Below are 20,688 nucleotides of genomic sequence, written 5' to 3' on the forward strand. Positions count from 1 at the left end.
GAAAAGTTCCCCAAATGTACATTGAACTCAGTCTATAAAAGGCCCTTTGGCAGCTCAACACGGTTAAAAGTGCAATGGCTAAAGCTAGAGTCTCACTCGCTGAGTGACACTAAACATGTGGTCACTATGGTTACCCACTGGTGGCCCGGACTGGTCACAGAGTGACCCTTCACCCCAGCGTGTCCCAGAGCAATACCCAAAAACAGAGGCCCTGCAATGCTGCCCGCCCTGCTTAAGTGTGCGCATACGTGTTTGTTTAGGATCACCAGTCTGGTCCTGATGAGGTGAGAATGAGCCCACCACCCACACACAGCTCTTAACACTCTGCCCTGAGGACCCCCACTCTTTACCACACCATAAATACCCCCCAATACAACTCCTCACCATACGGAGACACGTATACACCACCCAACAACCCAACTGGCCTTTCTGAAAGGCTTCACATGCACACGTTCTCCGTAAACCTCAGTCACGCTACAGCACACATTCTCACATAGCTGTTTATGCCACAGTAACAGCCCCCCCAACAGAGTTCCTGTCTGAAGGCACGATATTAGGCACCCAGGACAGTGTCAGAAATAAGCAGTAGCGAAGGGCTGTATTTAACACTGTTGTCACTTCTACATGAATTCCACCAGATTTTTTTTATAACTCAATCATTGTGACGTTCTGTTCTAGAGAAACTTACTGAGTCAGAATTGTTCACAGTGGTGGTGACAGGAACCAGATGTCCACCTCTAAAAGCTCCCTCACAGAACCTTTTACATAAGACGGTTAGGAATACGTTGCCTGATGTCCTACAATAATTTGGCAGAGGTTTTGGCTTAAACCTTATTTTTTGAATCTATTCCTGGTGGATGTGTACATGCAGAGGGATGTGAGACAAAACAGTCCACAGAGAAAACATTTTTTTTCAGATTTTCATTTTCAAAACTCATGTAGGTCCAACTGCTTGGCTGATAAAAGGGCCTATATTCCATATATTCTTGTAATTTTTTCCTCTTTAAATAGGTTTAAACAGGTTTTTTCTTTACTTTTTTTAAAACTTCTTAACACTAAGTACTTGTAAAATATCTCCGTTCTGACAAAATGTCCTGTATTGAGCTTCACTCAAAAGCAGACTGGACTGAAACACCCCTTATAACAGCTTGAGTGGGCAGAGCTAAGCTGCTGTAAGCTGTAAGGTGGATTCATATAAATGGGCTGGTGTTTGTGGCATCACACACTAAAGCTCTATATAAAATAAAGGGAGGAATATTCAGTTTTCCAGGATGTGAGCCCTTTAACTATGCAGAAAATCTGAAAAATTGGCGGCATTCCCCTTCGAGCTAAAACGGTACAAGTGCATTCGATGGCATAATTAATAGAACACAACTGGTTACACCTCTCCTATTCACATGTATTGTGTCACACCCATGCAAGAACACATATTTGCTCCACACAGTCACCAGACGACTTTGGCGAGCGACCAGAGGGAGACACATCACACCATCTCCCTGCAATCCAGGCCGAGCAGGGTTGTAATACCGCGCCACACGTGCCTCTTCTTGTCACTTAAATCGAATGGGAGGAGAATGGATGTCAGTGTTTGAGGGGGTTTGGGGTGGGGGGTGTTGGCAAGCTGTGTTGGGGGCGGGGCACTTAATCACCCACCATGTCTTTTCAAAAAAGAGGGGAGGGTGGGGTTTAACTTTAAATTTGCTATGATGAAAAATCAATAAAAAGGTAATTGCTTGGCTTATCACCGCGCGGGGGAACAAATTGGGCGGAGAGGGGCTGGCGTCCGTGTGGATTTGGCTGCGGCACAATGCGTTTTTTCTTCTTTTTTTTTTCACCCTCCGCTCCTCTCTTCTTCTGGGTTCAGCGGGCCAGGCGGCGGGAAAAGGTCTCCGCGTGATAATTAAATCTTCTCGCACTGATTTTCCGCCAAATTTATTTCCCCTGGGCCCACAACTCTGATTCGCTGCTTATAGGCCAGGCATAACTAATCACTTTCAGTGGGAGGGGAGTTGGGGTGGGGGGTGGTGGGGGCAGACATTCACCAGAGGGAAGAGAGTGAACACTTACCCACCAAGTTATTCCAATAACAAAAGGACAAGAGAGAAAGTCAGCCTGATGAAAAGTAAAACGTGTATTAAAAGGTTGGAATTAGCTCTGAGCTAATACATCTGTTCCTCAGCACTGATCAATAATGCGGCTATAATCACTGTTGGATGCTACGCCATTATTATGTCGCACAGACCACCTACGGAGGCCTTTCCACGAACAAGTTGTACACTATAACAGTTAAAGCCTGTCGGTGAATCCTCACCAGCCGGTGTCACTGACTTACAAGCTGACTTGTAATGACTAAGGACGCTGCAACTTGAGGTAAATGGGGAATCAATGTTACCAGATTTCTTCTTAATAACAAATCACTGAGGATGTTTTCCTCCTCTATTTCAACATGAACATGAATGTAAAGCAATACAGGTGGGTGACGGAACGTGAGGTCATTTGAGCTGTGCTATTACAGGCTAATCACAGACAGGTGGGCAGCAACTAGTTACATTTATTTAATTCTTTATGAAGGATTTGTACTTTTTCAGTATTTTCATAAGACAACATTTTTATTTGTACATTTGTAGAAAAAAAATACAACTGGAGAAATAAAATAGTTGCAAACAGTAGTGTAAACTGCCACTGGGGAGCAGGTTTTGCCAACCTACATGCGGAAACTTACAAGCAGTGGGTCCCTTAGAAGAAATAATATCAATATTTCTATCAATAATAATTCCTATCAATCAATAACAAACTAAAACAATAAACACATGAATAATAAAGGGCAATAGTAAACACACCTGGATGTATATAACGTGTATCTCGTCATTAAAAGGTCCTGCAAAAAATGTGAAAAAAAAAAACTCCAACAGACTGTTGGTTGTCATGGTTTCATCGACGCCCAGCAAAAATCAGATGCCTTCTCACTACAATGAAAAATCCTGGGGGGAAATCCCTTTTGTGCTTATTTTTATTCAATCTGTGTGTCTGTGCAGTCAGTTTGTGAGGAAAACAGTATTTGGTCTTAGCAATTTCTGTCTATTTGCGGTGAACGCACCATTATTGCATCTCTAGCAGGAACAATTATCTAGAAACCAAAAAAGGAGAGTTAACAGTGGCGGAGTTAAAGCGTGTACACTGCTCAAGGCCTATTCACATCATCACATCGTTTCGCTCTTTATTTGCTTAACTTTAAACTTTCGCGCTGCTTCCTGTCACAGAAAATCGCAAGTTCTTACTGAAAACGAATGACCTCTGACCGCCATGTCGTACCGTGTTGCTGCCACCGTGAATGCAGAGTAAAGAACTCACGTAGCTGGTGGAGAGATTTAAGGATAGATATAACACGATCTTTCTAGTGTGTATAAGGATACCATCACATATTACAAGCCTCATTGCTCAAACCTTTTTTGCTCAAATCCGATCTCTCTGATACGATGGTTCACAATCGTCATTAATCAAATCAGATCTGTCTTTAATGTGATGAACCGGCATCCTGAACTGACCCTCATGAGCTCATCCTGCTCAGTAACGTCACGTGACTGAATCACTGCATCATCAGCACAAACTAACGAGCAGAACGAGCTTCACTGAGAAGATCATTAACTCTGATCAGCTCTCAGCTTCATTAATGGGCGACGGTGAAAAAGGTAACGTGTTGCCTTTCCACCATTTAAAGGCTTTAACTGGCTGCCATGGCAACGGTGAATGACGGCACACCCAGTGAAAGAAAAGCACATTAATTCCGATCTGAGTGTTCATTTTAAGGTCGTATAGCCACAAATCCGATACGTATCTGATATAGAACCACATATGAAAGTGACTCAAGTCAGATTTGAGATCAGACTTGTGTGGCTGTACAGCCCTGAAAACATCAGAGTCACATTAGTCACAAAAAATCGGATTTGTGCCGCTTCAACCTGGTAAGCCTAGAAGTGGCATTTTGGACAAGTTGTAATGTTGCAATGTCCTTATACATATTATGACCACAAAACATTATTGTCACTCTCAGATGAAGCAAATATCCCTGACTATCTTGTAACATGGGTACATGTCAAGCTCTGGGAGATATTAGACATGAAGAGAACAGTTGGTATTGGATGTGGGAGAAATAGGCTGGCATGAAGAACTGAGCGATTCTGACAAGGGCCAACTCGTTACATCCAGACAACTAAGGCTGAGCATCTCAAGCTTCTGTGGTGCCCCGAGTAACTTCTGGTAACTTCTGGGGGGTGTTGATGGGGGTGGGGCAAACTACGAACTGGTGACAGGCTTCTGGACGTCCAAGGCTCATTTATGTATGAGGGCAATGAATGCTATCCCATCTTTTCTGAACTGACAGAAGGGCCACTGTGGCAATGTTTAATGATGGTTACCGAAAGAATCACAATGGACAAGTCTGACAACACACTCAGGGCGTCACAGCCTGCTCTGTATTTGGCTGCTTAGCTGTAGTCCATTCAGCATGCCCATGCTGACCCCGGCACACCATCAAAAGAGCCTGCACTAAGTGTCAGAACTGAACCTTAGAGCTATGAAAGAAGGTCTCCTGGTCTGATGAGTCTCATTTCCTTTCACATCACGTGTGGCATTCATCTATGGATGCACTATGGGAAGAAGACAAGCCAGTGGAGGGACTGTGATGCTCTAGGCGATGTTCTGCTGGGGAACCCTGGGTCCAATGTGTACATGTAGCTGTCAATTTGACATGTCCCACTTACCTAAATATTGTTTTGGAGCAAAGAGACCACTTCATGGCGATGAGCCTAGCCACTTATTGCCACACATTGCTAAGGAAAGGCTTGAGGAACATGATCAAGCTTCAAGGTGTTGCTCTGGCCTCCAAATTCCCCAGAACTTAGTCTAATTAAGCATCTGTGGGATGTGTTAAACAACAAGTCCCACATGTAGCAAGATCTGCAGCTAACTGCTTGGTGCCAGATACCTCAGACTGTCTTGTGGAGTCCATTCCTTGGCAGGTCGGAGCCGTTTTAGGGGCACATGGAGGACCAGAAGCATATTATATATACTTTTATAATGTCAACAGGCAAGTTTGGGGAGCCTCTCCATATAATTAAAAGAAACACATGTACAACCAAATTACGCCACAGTTTGTAAGTAAACAGATAGCAAAAATGATAATTATGCAGTGTGATTCAAAAAGAATAATATAATTTCAAAGTGATTTATTTCACTTGTAAATCATTACAGAGCAACGCAGTAAACTGTAAACGGTTTAAATGAGCATAAAGTTTATTATGTAACAAGGTCTCAGTGTGAACCTCCTCCAGCTGTACGGACAACATCAACGCCACGGTCAAATCCATCCCATGCTGGATTGAGCATGTCGGGTGTCGCTGCACTCACGTCTCCTTCAATGTGATTTTGGAGATCATCCAGTGTTGTGGACCAACGATGAACGCTCTGAGCTGTTGGAGCTTCATAGACCACGAAAATCACGCCGCACAGTTATGACGGATTCACTCTTATTGAATGGAGAACGCTCTGACCTGTTGGAGCTTCACTGCCGACGAAAATCACGCTGCAGAATCCGTTATGACGGATTCACTCTTACTGAATGCAGAATGCTTTGGCCTCAGGGGTCTCCATCTCCCCCCAGACTGAAGGGAGCCATCTTCCACTGACTGAAACTCTATGACCCCCTCTTTCAATCGATATGTGATTGGTTCCTATGCGCCTCACGCTTATAAAAATAAGGTGAAATCAGATGAATCTTTTTGAATCACCCTGTACTTAAAAATAACTGAAGCCTAAGGAAATATTCAATACACAATGTAAATAAATAAAAAGAGAATTTCCACATAAACGATCATTCATTTTGCTCTCTATTTTAGTCACTAACCTTTAGTTCCTAGTTATTTTTCTGGTTTTATTGTCATTCTGTTGTGTTGGTTCAGGTTCTGGACTGCTTTGCACCTCTCACTCATTCATTTAAGTTGTATTAAGACTTAAAAGACTTGTTTTATTTTCACTTCACCGTTGCATTTCAGTTATTTCATTCACCACTCACTGTATCATGGCTCTAGGCTACTCTGCTCAGTCTGAATACAGACATATGGAGGTACAATTAAAGCATCTTGTGTCGACATTAAGGCTGAAAGTGATTATTCTGTTTTTTGCTCAGTGTTCGGTGATGAGACAGACACTGAAATGTGATGTTTACCAGGTGGCTCGTTTTGCTGCTTGTCCTTCACGTGCTGACGGGACTGGCGGTAATTAAACCAGTGAAAGTGGAGCGGGGCGTGTGTGCTCCGGGCTGCCGGGTCGCTCGCCTGTAGCTTCTAATTTGTGCTCCATTTGTATTCATGACAGGAGCGTGCTAAATATTTAACAGCAGTCCAGTTGGAGTTTGGGCTCGGAGGTCAAATCATTTGATTTCTGGGCATCAGTGTCCATTCCCTTCTAAGTAGCCCTTCCATCATGCCTTGTGTTCCTCTCTGTAATTAAATTACACTGAGATGAGACATGCTATTATTACTGGGAACAGCATTGGTATAATTTGTATCATTGTGTTTTCATGTGTTGTTTTGTACAGTAATCATTCTGAATAGCAGGTCATTAGGAGAGTCTTATTAAAAGAAGGGAAGAAACAAAACAAAATGTCTCATGCAAACGTTTCCAGATAAAACGAATAAGGAGTCATTAATTAATCAGGCAGCATCTATTGCACTCTTGGTTCGTCCTTAACAAATTGTTAATTCAAACACTGCAAATGAATGGAAAAACTGGCAAAGCTAACAACGAAGTTTCTAATTAAGGTTGCCGTGGAGAATTCAATTAAATTTGTGCCTGTTTTTAATTCGGGCTATACATCTTCTGCCTTGAGACGAATAGACCTTGGTACTTTTGCTATTTCTCTCTCTGTCTTTGTGTATATATGATGATCAGACCTATAGAAATGGTCCAAAATGACTTAAAATAAAATTTAAACCCACTAACTTACATCGAAAGTTAAGAAGGCTTTTTCCTTCACCTGCAAACTTACTTTCCTGGAAATATGAGATTTTTGCTCTGATAGCATCAACATGTTTTTCCACATGCTGGACAAAAATAACTTAATGAAGAGTGGACAATACTGTGTGTATGTATTGTTAGAACAACAGCTTATATCTCTTATATCTCTCTATTGACTGACTAATTTTACAAAATTACAGCATCTTAAAATTTCATGATTTATGGACCAAAACAAGTGCTCCAAAATTATTTGGAAAAAAAATTCCATTCAAAGTTAAATCATCACACACACACAAATATACTATATGCATATATATGTATGCATATATATGTAGAAGAGTGTTCACTTAGTTTCTATTAGAAGCAATGAAACTTTGAAATATACATACAACTGTATTACACAAACATATATGACCATAACTGACTAGTATCAAGGGCCTTATGATTGACAACAGAGCTTGTTAGAGAGAGATGAGGCATTAATAGATACAGGGGGCGGGAGAGGAGACTGTGTGTGTGTGTGTGTGTGTGTGTGTGTGTGTGTGCGCCCGCTGGTGGGGAGCAAATCCCATGTGAATATTTAATGGCTGGATAATTCTGGAACACAGGCACACACAGACAGTTACACACCCGCACCCATGACCTGCCCGACACACAGCGTAATTAAGAAACAGTTTTCTCCTTTTCAGTGGCAAAAGAGCAGGCCACAGTGTATCTGCCTCTAATGATATGGGTTAAAAGCTATTATACGCCTCATTAAAATATATGATCTCCCTGCTTAGCCTGTAATGGGGACAGGATTACATCTCACTCTAACCCTCAACAGCGCTCAACACCACAAACTATACACAGAAAACACCCATACACACACACTATATAAACACAATAATAAACACAAACACAGATACGCTCAGTGCTCAGGAACACTTACACAGAGAGAGAGAGAGAGAGAGAGAGAGAGAGAGAGAGAGAGGTTGTTAATGGTTTTACACCGATTTTGATGATGGAGAAACCACCTTTCTAAGAAATTAAGCGACTTAATTTAAGCGTCTGAAGTTTTGATCTGGACACATGAATTGAAAGCCTGTATTTCTCAATTTAACTGGACAAAAAAACAACAAACAAAACCAAAAGACAGCAGTGAAGGTAGCAAAGCTCCCACTTGTTTCCTGTGAATCTGCGGAAACTGAAAACCATGACACTCAAAATTATACTAAAAAAAGAATAAGCAGGAAAATGCCACCAATGAGTCAGACTAACTTCAGAATTACTCCACGTTCGCTCACAGCCCACGACGCTGCGCTACAACCACCAGCTTTGCAACTAAATTTTCTAAATAAAAAACGGTTATTGGTAAAAACCCAGAGAAGAGAAAGCAAAAACATCCCACCAAGCACGGCTTCTCTCATTGTGGGCTTTGATTTTCAAACAGCGCGTGGCCTTTGACAGTGAAGCCAAAACTCCTTTGTAGTTCCAATAGAAAGTAGTTATGTTAAACGATGAGCAGGAGGTGAAGTATTGATCTTCGCTCAGAGAAGTGGCCTCCTCGTCGAGAGCAGGTCGGCGCGCACAGTGCTGTTCTAATAGCGTGCGCTTCTCCACGCTCACAGGAATCAAACGGCGTTTCGATCCGAACCCCGGCCGTCCGACAGAAATACACCACTCTCGGGGGGTGGGAGGCACCCTATCTCACCCCCTCCCACCCCACTCTCCTCTCATTTCCTTCATTTCCGCAGTTCAGACCGAACTTTCTTGTTGTGTTGAACTCTTCCGGCCCCTGAGGGAAGAGTGGGTAGACCCTCCCTGCATCTCAATTTGGATACCGTGCACTATATCCTTACACTATATACTAGGCACTTCACTATGTAGTGATTGGGATTAGATTTGTGGCATAGTGGGTAGTGTTTTCTAATCTTGTGGACCAATTTGAAAAACGTGTTCTGGGCTAAAAATGACTGTAAATGATAATAACAGCTGATATATTTACATTTTAGATTTTAAATTATGCATATTGTAGAGGTGGGTGATATGGCAAGGATCTAATGTTACAACAGTTTAAGAATTTTTTAAGATGCAGATTGTCACTTTTTTTCAGAAATCTGATCAGCTGTAACCGAGAACAGAGAACCAGTAGTGCTGTATTTAAAAATAAACTATCAAAAACTGAACACGGTGATTTTTATTCAATAATTCAATAATACTGTATTGCACTAAACCCAGTTAAACCAGACTAATTTTGCTCTCTTTATAGTGACCCATGCAGTTAGTCACTGTCCTACAAGTACTGAGGAGACAAGCATATTATACTGCAATGCGCCATTAAGATTAAGTGACCCTTATTAGTCCCACAACGGGGAAATCCCACCTCCGCATTTAACCCATCCATGAAGTGATACACACACAAGGGGGCAGTGAGCACACTTGCCCGGAGCGGTGGGCAGCCCAATCCGCAGCGCCTGGGGAGCAGTTGGGGGTTAGGCGTCTTGCTCAAGGACACCTCAGTCATGTGCTGTCGGCTCTGGGGATCGAACCAGCGACCTTCCGGTCACGAGGCTGGTTCCCTAACATCCAGCCCACGACTGCCCCACATAATTATCAAAATAACTATTTATATTGCCATATTCCTCAGCCCTAAAATACTATTCTCCTGAAACAATATCCTACACCAAAAAAGGGTTCAAAACCTTTCGTTTCAGTCTGTGGTCCACCTGAAAAGATGAAATTTTCAAAAAAAATTTAAACTGCAGCTTCCTCTCATCATCCCTCTGAGAGGAACCTGACATCCACCCCTTTGTATAGTTTTCAGCTCCTCAAAGAATCTGCAGACACACCTCCAAAGTTCAGTCTTAGAAGTTGGTTGATGATTTTCTCAAGTAATCAAACACATTCAGTGATGTTGAGGTTTGGACTCTGGGGTGGTCAGTCCATCGTTCAGCTTCTTTCTTTGATGTGTCCGTCTCCTTTTCTGAGTGAGGTTCTTCTTGATCAGCTACACGTCCTTTCAGACCCACAGCACTGAGTTGTCTTCTCACGGTGGAAGGATGGACAGAAACTGCAGTTCTGAAGCAGCTTGATTTTCTCCTCTCTCTCAGAGATGATAGCTTTACCCTCTTATTCTCCAGGGTATACTTTGGTTTATCCATCTTAATTTACTTGACCAAATTGTAAGGCAAATTATTGAGTAACTGCATGAAATAAACGCTAATTTTTATTTTATTCATGTATTTTTTTTTGTTCCCCTCAAAATAGCAGAAAATGTGTTTTATGATCACACATGTCGCTATATGCTTACAATTTACTGCTGAAAGTCAAAAATCTCTGTATTATTTCATGAAAATACTTTTTACAGAGCAGATCACTGAAGAGACAAACTGAGTTCAGCTTCTTTTATTATAAGGGTTTAAAATGACATCGTCATCTATTTGACTGGAAGGAAGACGTCATACGAAGCCCAGCTTCTGAATGTAGCTTAATGAAATATGAAAATTATGAAGAATATGACAAAGTGCATTTTGGAACCACTGGCGGTTCCAAGGAGTTTAAGAGGCGCATGCTGTTTAACAGATGGTGACAGTTTTGATGTCCACCAGGTCTTCCAGGTGGTTGTTAGGAGTCCTAATTTTTGCACTTTAAATAAATGAAGGGTGGTCTCTGACACAGTACTCCAAATGCAACAATGAGTATGTTTTAGCATTGCAAGAAAAAGTGAAGACATATCAAAGATCCGTTCATCTAGAGGATGATGACAGCAGGTTGGGGTTCAGGATGGGTTTGGGACATCTTTGGCCAAGCAACACCTTACTCTGTGTTTTTTAACTTCCAGGTCGCTGGCAGTGAGTCTCACACTGTGACTATTTCCGTCCTCTATAATAACAAGAGATTGAAAGGTGGTGAGCCTCCCAGCACTATGCAGGAGGAATGTGTTACCTCTTAAAAAAAGGAAGAGTTTAAGAGCAAAATGAAAGTGCATGAAGCAGAGGAGGAGGGAGGAAGTCAATTCATTCCAAAAAGGTGAGATTATAGTGTGAACTCTTGCTTAAGAAACCCGCATGACAGGGAACCACATACTGTAGCCTGAGGCTACACGCTTATTTAACAGTTTGGCAATGTTTCCACAGAGCGAAGCAGAGAGGAGGAGAGCATGCAGTGTTTCCCAAATTTCATGCTTATTGTTCATTTAATCTCAAAATAAAGCCCTCTACTGCTTCCTGTAAGACCATTATGTTCACTATGAATTAAACGAACATCTGAAGATGACCCAAAGCAGAACAATCATTCGAATAAACTTGAAATTATTCATATCAATACGCAGGAACTCCGACGTTCTCTGTTCAATATATCTAACAGCCATCCTTAAAAGACTATTTGACGTATGACCAAGCCTGAACGAGCCCATTTTATGAAAATAAAACATGATTCATTAACAGCCACTCAAACTGAAGTGGGATTCAATGCTTCAGGTCAAGCTTTCTGACAGGGAAACCACATCAGGTGCTGTAAAGAACTTACGGCAGCTGAAATCAAGATGAATTTGACATCATCAAGTCTGAGTGATGAATTATCAGTCAAAAAGAAGAACTCAAAGATGCAGTGGCATAAGAAAATTCATCTACAATCACTTTCAGAACCAAGTAGTTCTACTATTCGGTGAACAGCAGACGCCCAACTTAGGCACAGACAGGACGCTTTCAACTTTATGCAGGTCTACACAAATTCAGAAAGCCGGGATCTGTACGCCCATATGCTCAATTTTAGGGTGACGTATATCCACCTGCAGACAGGTAACCCACCAATCAGTGATAAATCATGGCACATGGTGAGCCGCTTTGACAACGAGAGACTGCTGGTTCATGGTATCCCTGTGATTATGGCAAAGGGTGGGCAAAATTTCTATCCTGGGGTAGTGGGCACAAAGTGTGATGTTTGCAGTAGGTTGAGGGTAAAAATGTTGGATTCTTTAAACATTACATCAGTTTCCTTACATGTGAAGCAGACTACTTTCCGTATAAAGGCATTCTGCACTCCAGTGGCCCCCAAATCTCGTCTTATTCAGGTCTGTCTGTTATGACCATTGTCCAGTTCAGTGTTCAGCTCATAACAGGAAGCTATGCTATGTTGTGGTGCAAAGAAATATAGGCATCTCCAAAACAGTAACTTTACAGAAGAGGGCAAATCATTCTTTACTTTGAATGTAAGTTGATGTAAAGTGTTTTTCTTGCAAGGAATTTTAAAGAATTTCCAATAATATATGCAAACATTTGAGGTGTAATTAATTAGCCCTCGATTTTTCAGCTAGGATTCAGTTCATACTTCTTCTGAAATGTGGAGTATAGAAATATATTATACAGTCTAAACATTATTGGCATTTCATCCAGAACAGCATATGTGAGGTCAGATACTGATGCTAGATGAGAGGGCCTGACTCACAATCTCTGTTCTAGTCCATCCCGAAGGATATATATATATATATATATATATATATAAATATATATATATATATATATATATATATATATATATATATATATATATATATATATATATAAAGAGAACAAGAAGAGTTATGTAAAAAGTTCATTCTCTCCTTTGGTGGGCCTAAAGCGAACATCTTTGCAAGCCAAATTTGTTACCAAACTGGACACCTCTAACTCAAAGCTCAGGCACACCTGACTCAAGCCAAGATACGATTAATATACACCAACATCACTGAGGATTCAACCACAGCAGAAGCGAGAACAGTCCTGTTGATGATAGTACCGGTGATGGTAATAAAGAGGATTTGGTAACACTGCCTGAGCCTTGCTACATAACATTAACATAACCAAGCTATAGACACGTGAGGGCAGATGTCATTCGCTGTGGAGACAGATTATGATAAGGAAGACTATGAAAGATGTGATAATGTTGAGGTCAAGATGTCTAACTAGAGCATCCTTTCCAGCAATTAGCATGTTTAATTTAATTTAAATGTGGTTGGTTAGTGTAGTGGGTAACACCTCTGCCTTCTACGCTGTAGATTGGGGTTCAATCCCCACCTGGGTAAACACTCTACACTATACCAATAAGACACCTTGCGCAAGACTCCTAACACCACCTTCGCCTACCTGTGTAAAATGATCAAACTGTAAGTCGCTCTGGATAAGAGCGTCAGCCAAATGCCGTAAAAGTAAAAGTAAAGTAAAGCATGTGACATAAGCTTTCATGACATCAAACATCATGACTTCTGTAATAGCAGCAGTAGTAACCTGCAATAGTAACATGCCACTGTTATATTACTGAACAAAATGTCACGGCAACTCATAATGGCATAATAATGCACAATATAGCATAATAACATCTGCCATGACATGTTTATGGCTTGGTTATATCAATGCAAGGTAGCAAGGTTCAAGCAAAGTGTTACCTGCAGATTTGCAGACAGTAAAAGGCAATACTACAAAAGTTTGACTATGTCATTGATGAGGCACAAAAAAGTTCCACAAAAAAACTGAAAAATCACATTTACATTTTGAGCAAAAGTGTTTTTTCCCATTTTATCTGCATTAATTCTGCCAGTCTGCATGAGCTACAAAAAAGCATTGACAGTAGAGAAGTGCAAATAAAGGCCATTCACATGTTATGCAACTAACAAAAACAATGAGCCTATAGGATGTATACATCAAAACAATGTGTTTTATACGAGCAACAGCCGCATTGTCTATAGCGCTGCATTGCAATCAGCCTATAGCAGCCATTCTAAAGTCTTCTGGAGAACGGGTCACATGGAAATGTAGTGAAAGCCCTTCAGCTCTCGATAAGCCTGCTATGTTGCTGGCTCAGGAGTTTTCACAATAGGCCACACACGTTCTCTGAATTTAGGCCAGGTATAAATGCAAGGGTTAAACTTGACACAGTGTCAGCTCATCAAGGGAATTTGATTGACCAACCAGGCCAATCAACTCACCATCGCCATGGGCAGGGTAAGCAGCGACAAAAAAGCAGGGCCTACTAGGGTGACTCAAACTAGCATTAGTTATTTGTTTAAGCTCAGTAGGTACCTAATACACTCCTTTCAACCAAACAGGTCATCTTCTATGAGGACAGGAACTTCACGGGCCGCTCTTATGAGTGCAGCAGTGACTGTTCCGACTTGTCCTCCTACCTGAGCCGCTGCCACTCCTGCAGGGTGGAGAGCGGCTGCTGGATGGTCTACGACCGCCCCAACTACATGGGCAACCAGTACTTCATGAGGAAGGGCGAGTACTCGGACTACATGAGCATGTGGGGCATGAGCGACTGCATCAGGTCTTGCCGCATGATCCCTATGGTATGTTTATCACGTCTCAATACATTAACACAACCATACACATTCGGCTGTCTCTCAAAACTTGGCTTACGTAGTTCTTCTCCCAAAACAGTACAGGGGATCCTACAGAATGAGGATCTACGAGAAGGAGAACTTCATGGGCCAGATGATGGAGGTGACCGAGGACTGCGAGTCCATCATGGACCGTTACCACTGGTCCGGCGGCTGCCACTCCTGCCACGTGATGGACGGCCACTGGCTCATGTACGAGCAGCCCCACTACAGAGGCAAGTTGTGGTACTTCAGGCCTGGAGAGTACAGAAGCTTCAGGGACTGGGGTGGCATGAGATTCATGAGCATGAGGCGTATTATGGATTGCTGGTATTAAACAAACCCCAGCACAATCTTTTCCCTACACGGAAATCAGCAATTCTGAATAAAATGTCTCGGCTTTATGACAAATAAGCTGTTCATTTATTTGTTGTGCAAAAGAAACCAACAAAACAAAGAAAACCCAAAGCTACAACCCAGAGTTGTCCAACACAACTCCTTAAAAAGTTGAAAGCAATAGCACAAAAATGGGAACAATGGGAGAGACACATTCAGTTCATGTGGCTGAGCAGAGCTCTAGTGCTGCATTAAAATCTGTTTCAGTTTCAGCCTCTTCATAGCATTTCATCCACATATACACTTGTTTACAGAGGAATTTAACAGTAAGTAAAGGGTAAGGGGCTGAATTTGGACACAAGTCAGAGTTGAAATCCCAATAAGACTGATGTGCCAATCTACCAGCAGGAGAACTAGCACTACTCCTGCAAAACTACTCAGGGTCCTCTTGCCTGAACAGAAGCCAATACACAACTAGGGAGGCTGAGTAAAATACCGACATCTATTGTTTTCACAGTGAAACCGTCACTTCTTGAAAACATCACGAGAGTGTATCTTGCATGATTCTACTGGAATGCCACTTGTGAGAAGTGCTCCTTTGCGACTGACTGCCTGGCAAACTCATTAAATCACTGACCGAGTAAAGCGGTCCACACTCATTTATGTCATGAACATAGCTCAGTATTACATTATTACTAAAACTGGAAGTGAACAGAGTTTAAAAAATATAACAGCACTGCTGAAACATTTAATGTTGTTTTGCATTGCAAAAAATGAGCTTTGTGATAAAAGTTTGGTTTAAAATGTATTTGAATCCATTTATTTTAATTCAATAATGGCAGAAGGATACACTGATGGCGTTGTGAGGCAAAACAGTCCCCAAAGAAAACTTATAAATCTTTTCAGATTCATGACTATTTTACCATCAACACCATTACATAAAGCATGTGTAGGTTCACTGGTAGGTTCTATATTTGTGTTGTAGTCATGGTGACCCCTGGTTCCCATCACCACCACTGTAAAGACATCTGAACCATTTCACACCAAACCCCTCTGAATCACCCTGTTTACATCTCAAGAACTGATTTATTTAGAAATTTTGAAAAGCTGGTGGAATTCCCCTTTAAATCCAGCAAGGTCTGCATCCACAGATGCCCACAGTACAAAATTACTAATTCACTTCAGTCATCTTTCAGATCTGATAAACCCATGTAATATAGAAATATGCCTCTTTTAAAAGTCTATATCATTCCACTAATTCTTATCTGTTATCCTCAACTTCATTCACTCTTTATACAGTGCAACAGTTTATATATGTAAGATCATAAAACAAGCTTCAGAGACCATTCTGTGGAAAATAAACACAAAACCTTGCAACATAGTCTCTGAGAGTTAACCCCTGACCCATTATCCCTACCATTCAAAAGACTACAAACTGATTAAAGCATGCTCATTTGGGCCCATTATCCCCCGCAGCCTGATGCTTTGTCCTTGTACGTGCCTTAATGCAGCTGTAATCAGTGAATCGCATGCTTTCAGTTGTTTGAGTTTGCTGTTTCAATAGCATGAGTGCCCTGTGCATTCTGGGTATTGTTGCTCTTTTGCAATCAGGCAGGATCAAATCAGAGAGTGTGGGGCAACCTTACAACCACAGCACAAACATTTCTGAAATGCACAATGCTTTATAAAGCTGTTCCTGCGGCTGACGTTACAGATGGTGTTTAGTATGAGGTATGGACAAAATTATTAACCTGCTTGTTGGATTTGGAGGGATGGAATAATATGTTTGCACTGCATCAAATCAGAAACTTAAATCTGTATTAAATCAGCTAAACGGGCAGCTTTAAATGAATGACATAACAAGCCGTTATATAAATATTAAGGTGTTACAATCAGTCATTAAAAAGTACTTATTGTCATTATTATCATTATTAGTATTGTACAAATTATTAGACATTACAATGTATATATTAGTAGATGCATTTATCAAAGGTAAGCAGGCTAGTTCAGTCTGACGTCTCAGTCAACCAAACAACCAACCCACTAAACAATCATTCAATCCTCCATGTTTACAAAATCACTGATATACTTTCCATACATTATATGTCCAAAAGTTTGTAGACACCTGCTCCTCCAGTGTTTCTTCTGAAATGAAGGGTATTAATAGGGTGTTTGTGTGGCAGTAACAGCCTCTACTCTCCTGGGAAGGCTTTACACTAGATGTTAAACATTACTGTGAGGATTGGATTGAGCATTAATGAGGTCAGGTACTGATGTTGGATGGTGAGTTCTGGATCACTCCAACTCATCCCAAAGATATTTGATGGAGCTTCAGAGAACACAGCTCCACTGCTTCACAGCCCAATGCTGGGGGTCTTTATACCCCTGTAGTCCACACTTGGCATTGGGGATAATGACCTTAGGCTCATGTGCAGCTGCTCCAGAGGGTCCCACTCTACTGATCAGTGCTGAATTTACTATAATGTCTGGATACTTTCAGACACACAGAGTCATTTTAAGCCTTTTGGAGCTGAGAGCTGTCATAGTCACCATTAACCAGGAGTATAAAGCCGAGCCCCTAGGCCTGCAGACTGCTTCTACAAACATTAGTGAAAGAATGGGTCGCTCTCAGGAGCTTAGTGAATTCCAGCATGGTACCGTGACAGGACACCACCTGTGCAACAAGTCCAGTCATGAAATTTCCTCACTACTACATATTCCACAGTCAACTGTCAGTGGGATTATAACAAAGTGGAAGCGATTGGGAACGACAGCAACTCAGCCAAGAAATGGTCAGCCACGTAAAATGACAGAGCGGTCAGCGGATGCTGAGGCGCATAGTGCGCAGAGCTCGCCAACTTTCTGCAGAGTGACCGCCAAACTTCATGTGGCCTTCAGATTAGAGTTGAGAGCTTCACGAAATGGGTTTCCATGGCCGAGCAGCTGCATTCAAGCCTTACATCACCAAGCGCAATGCAAAGTGTTGAATGCAGTGACATAAAGCGCCGCCACTGGACTGGTTTGGCTGTTGCCAGGAGACGGTACTTGTCTGACTGCATTGTGCCGAGTGTAAAGTTTGGTGGAGGGGGGATCATGGTGTGAGGTTGTTTTTCAAGAGTTGGACTCGGCCCCTTAGTTCCAGTGAAAGGAACTCTTAAAGCTTCAGCACCAAGAGATTTCATGCTCCCAACTTTGTGGGAACAGTTTGGGGACGGCCCCTTCCTGTTCCAACATGACTGCGCACCAGTGCACAAAGCAGGTCCATAAAGACGTGGATGAGCCAGTTTGGTGTGGAAGAACTTGACTGGCCTGCACAGAGTCCTGACCTCAACCCCATAGAACACCTTTGGGATGAATTAGAGCGGAGACTGTGAGCCAGGCCTTCTCATCCAACATCAGTGTCTGACCTCACAAATGTGCTTCTGGAAGAACGGTCAAAAATTCCCATAAACACTCCTAACCCTTGTGGAAAGCCTTCCCATAAGAGTTGAACCTGTTATAGCTGCAAAGGGTGGGCCGACATCATGTTAAACCCTATGGATTAAGAATGGGATGTCACTCAAGTTCATATGCGTGTGAAGCCAGACGAGCGAATACTTTTGCCAATATAGTGTACCTGCTTATAAGGCATATATCTGCTTTCTGCTTGTGAGCTATTACTCACTAACGCACTGGAAGTAAACTGTACAGCAATCTAAAAAAAAGTCTGCATAGGCTGCTTAATATCCTCCAATAAGGGTCATACCAAATACAAGCAAGCAATTTAGCAGATGAAGAAGAAAGCTAGTGTTTGATATATTCCAAGGCAATTCACAATAGGAAAGACAAGCAGGGTGAAGAAAGGCTAATGAATTCATTTCTATCCAAAAAGGTCAAACTATAGGTCTGTTTTTTTCCCCTCTGTACAGATACTGATGAACAGAATGTAGGGGACGTTATCAGACACCAATCTCTGCCACGACTAAATCAAGCTCAGAGTAAATTAGATGGCGAGGATCAATATTAGGCACGTGAAAACTGTAGGTGTTCTCAAATTCTACACCCAGTCAGCGAACTAGTAACAAGCTCAGATACCAGCCTCAGAGATCTGCTTTCAAGCATGGAGTTATGAGCAGAACCAGGCAATGAGGGTGGGCAGTATGATGATATATTACTGATATACAGAACTGTGAAAAAATGAGTCATTAAAAAATGTCAATAAAAACACTGCCTGACAGAAGAAACACAAATAAACATATTTACAGTTAAAAAGTAACAAAAATGAAACTCTGAAGATGCTGATTAGAAGAACACATTTGGTTCCCGACTTCTCGCCCCACTCCAGCTATCACATGGATTTATTTCCATGAGTGGCATCTGATTTAATGTAAAGGGCCCATATCCTACTTTTTTTTTTTTATCCTATTTTTTCGGTTATTTTTTCCCACTTATGGCATTCATACAGTTTATGCACCATGTTCCAGTCATATAGCCATTTTCCAACCTCTATTTATTATTTACTATTTTTTCGCTGCTGTCAGAACACAACCTCATATTTCCATTTCAGTCTTTTTTCAGATTTTGACATAATTTTGAAAATGCCTGTTGTCCTTTTCATTGTGTCAAAATTTCATGAACAATGGACCAACTGAAACGGCCCAAAATTCTTTGCAAAGACGTTTGGTTCCATTGAATTACATTAAAATGAATGTATGTTTTTTTTTTTTCTCTTCTCCTGTAAAGTAACCATTTAGGATATACAAGAACAGCATTTTGGTACTGTGCTCTTAAGACTGATATATGTAAATGAGCTCAGTTCTGATTGGCCCTGTACTGTGTCTCAAAAAGCAGTCTGGGTTGCAACAATCATAACAACATTCACATTAAAGTTTCGGCCTGAACTGCTTTTTGAATCAGGCACAATGCATGGCAGCCAATCAGAACAGAGCTCATTTGCATATGACAGTCTTAAAGTCCGGGTAATAAAAACAGCCTGGCTTAATTCTAAGAGATGAGAGGGTGGGAAATGGTTAATAAATTACGCTACCTCGTGCTGGGGTGGGTGAGTGAGTAATAAAAATGAATACAATATGGGGCCTTTAAAATGAGTGCAAAGTCTATACAAATAAGTAGAACAATCTTAATATTTTTATAATATCATAATAAGAAATCATAACGTACTGACCACATGTAAGATGTTCTCATCTGCCAAAATATCATTTTTGCAGTGAAGTAGTTGAAAAGATGAGCCCATTTCTAACTTTATTAACTATTTTTACTAACATTGGATTTTTCTGTTGCCTCTTAAATAGTTTAATCTTGCAAATCACTGCTGTCGGAAGAAAACCTCATATCTCCAAAAACTTTACAGCAGAAGGAAAAAACATACTTTGATTTTAATGTAAGTCAATCGAACCAGATTTTTTTTTTTGCAAGTACTTCTAGGTCAGTTCGTTTAGTCCATTCATCATGAAATTTACACACAAAAGAAAGTCCAACAGGTATTTTCAAAAAAACGTCAAAGATGGAGACACGAGGTTTTATTCTGACCGCAGTGAAATACTGAATTTAAAAAATTAAGATTGTACTCTTTACAGTACAGTTACAGTAGCCTTGTTTACATGTGGCACTACTGCAACTGGTTTGTAAGCTTCACAGTATCATGATGCTGTATATCTTCCATACCCCAACACACCCATACCCACACACACACACACACACACGGTGAGTGTAATCAGGCCATCACAGATTTCATTTTCTCATTCAGCTTTGCCCCACGCCAGATCTACACTTAATTTCATTATAGAATCTGAAGGCTTTTATTGCACCTATCAGGTTGTGTTGCTCTCCAGCAAATTGCTCCTGAGTTCATTTGAATATGCGTGCGGAGATACGCCTTGAGGATGGAGGGGAGGGCAGACATGCAATATTTACTATCTGCACAACCCAGCACTTTTCTCCATTAAAATCCCCACGTTCTGTATGTGTATATGTATAATTCAGCTGTCAGAGAGCGGCCCTAC

At 41.3% G+C, this 20,688-nt stretch overlaps 2 protein-coding genes across 2 annotated transcripts in view; one reads left to right on the forward strand and one right to left on the reverse strand.

The window, feature by feature from the left end:
- Positions 1 to 20,688, reverse strand: part of rsrc1 (arginine/serine-rich coiled-coil 1) — a 239,678-nt gene that overhangs the window by 29,383 nt on the left and 189,607 nt on the right. The window lies entirely within an intron of this gene.
- On the forward strand, positions 13,953 to 14,687 carry LOC108424081 (gamma-crystallin M2-like). The gene is made up of 3 exons (XM_017691855.2): positions 13,953 to 13,973; positions 14,078 to 14,320; positions 14,412 to 14,687. The coding sequence occupies exons 1-3, from the start codon at positions 13,965 to 13,967 to the stop codon at positions 14,685 to 14,687; spliced, it is 528 nt and encodes a 175-aa protein (XP_017547344.1). The 5' UTR covers positions 13,953 to 13,964.

This window comes from Pygocentrus nattereri, chromosome 19 (assembly GCF_015220715.1).
Source record: "Pygocentrus nattereri isolate fPygNat1 chromosome 19, fPygNat1.pri, whole genome shotgun sequence".
NCBI classification, from domain to species: Eukaryota; Metazoa; Chordata; class Actinopteri; order Characiformes; family Serrasalmidae; genus Pygocentrus; species Pygocentrus nattereri.

Excerpts from the sequence above, each read along its gene's own strand:
- LOC108424081 (XM_017691855.2), top strand. Across the intron at positions 14,321-14,411 it reads CTTGCCGCATGATCCCTATG|TACAGGGGATCCTACAGAAT; the intron begins GTATGTTTATCA and ends CTCCCAAAACAG.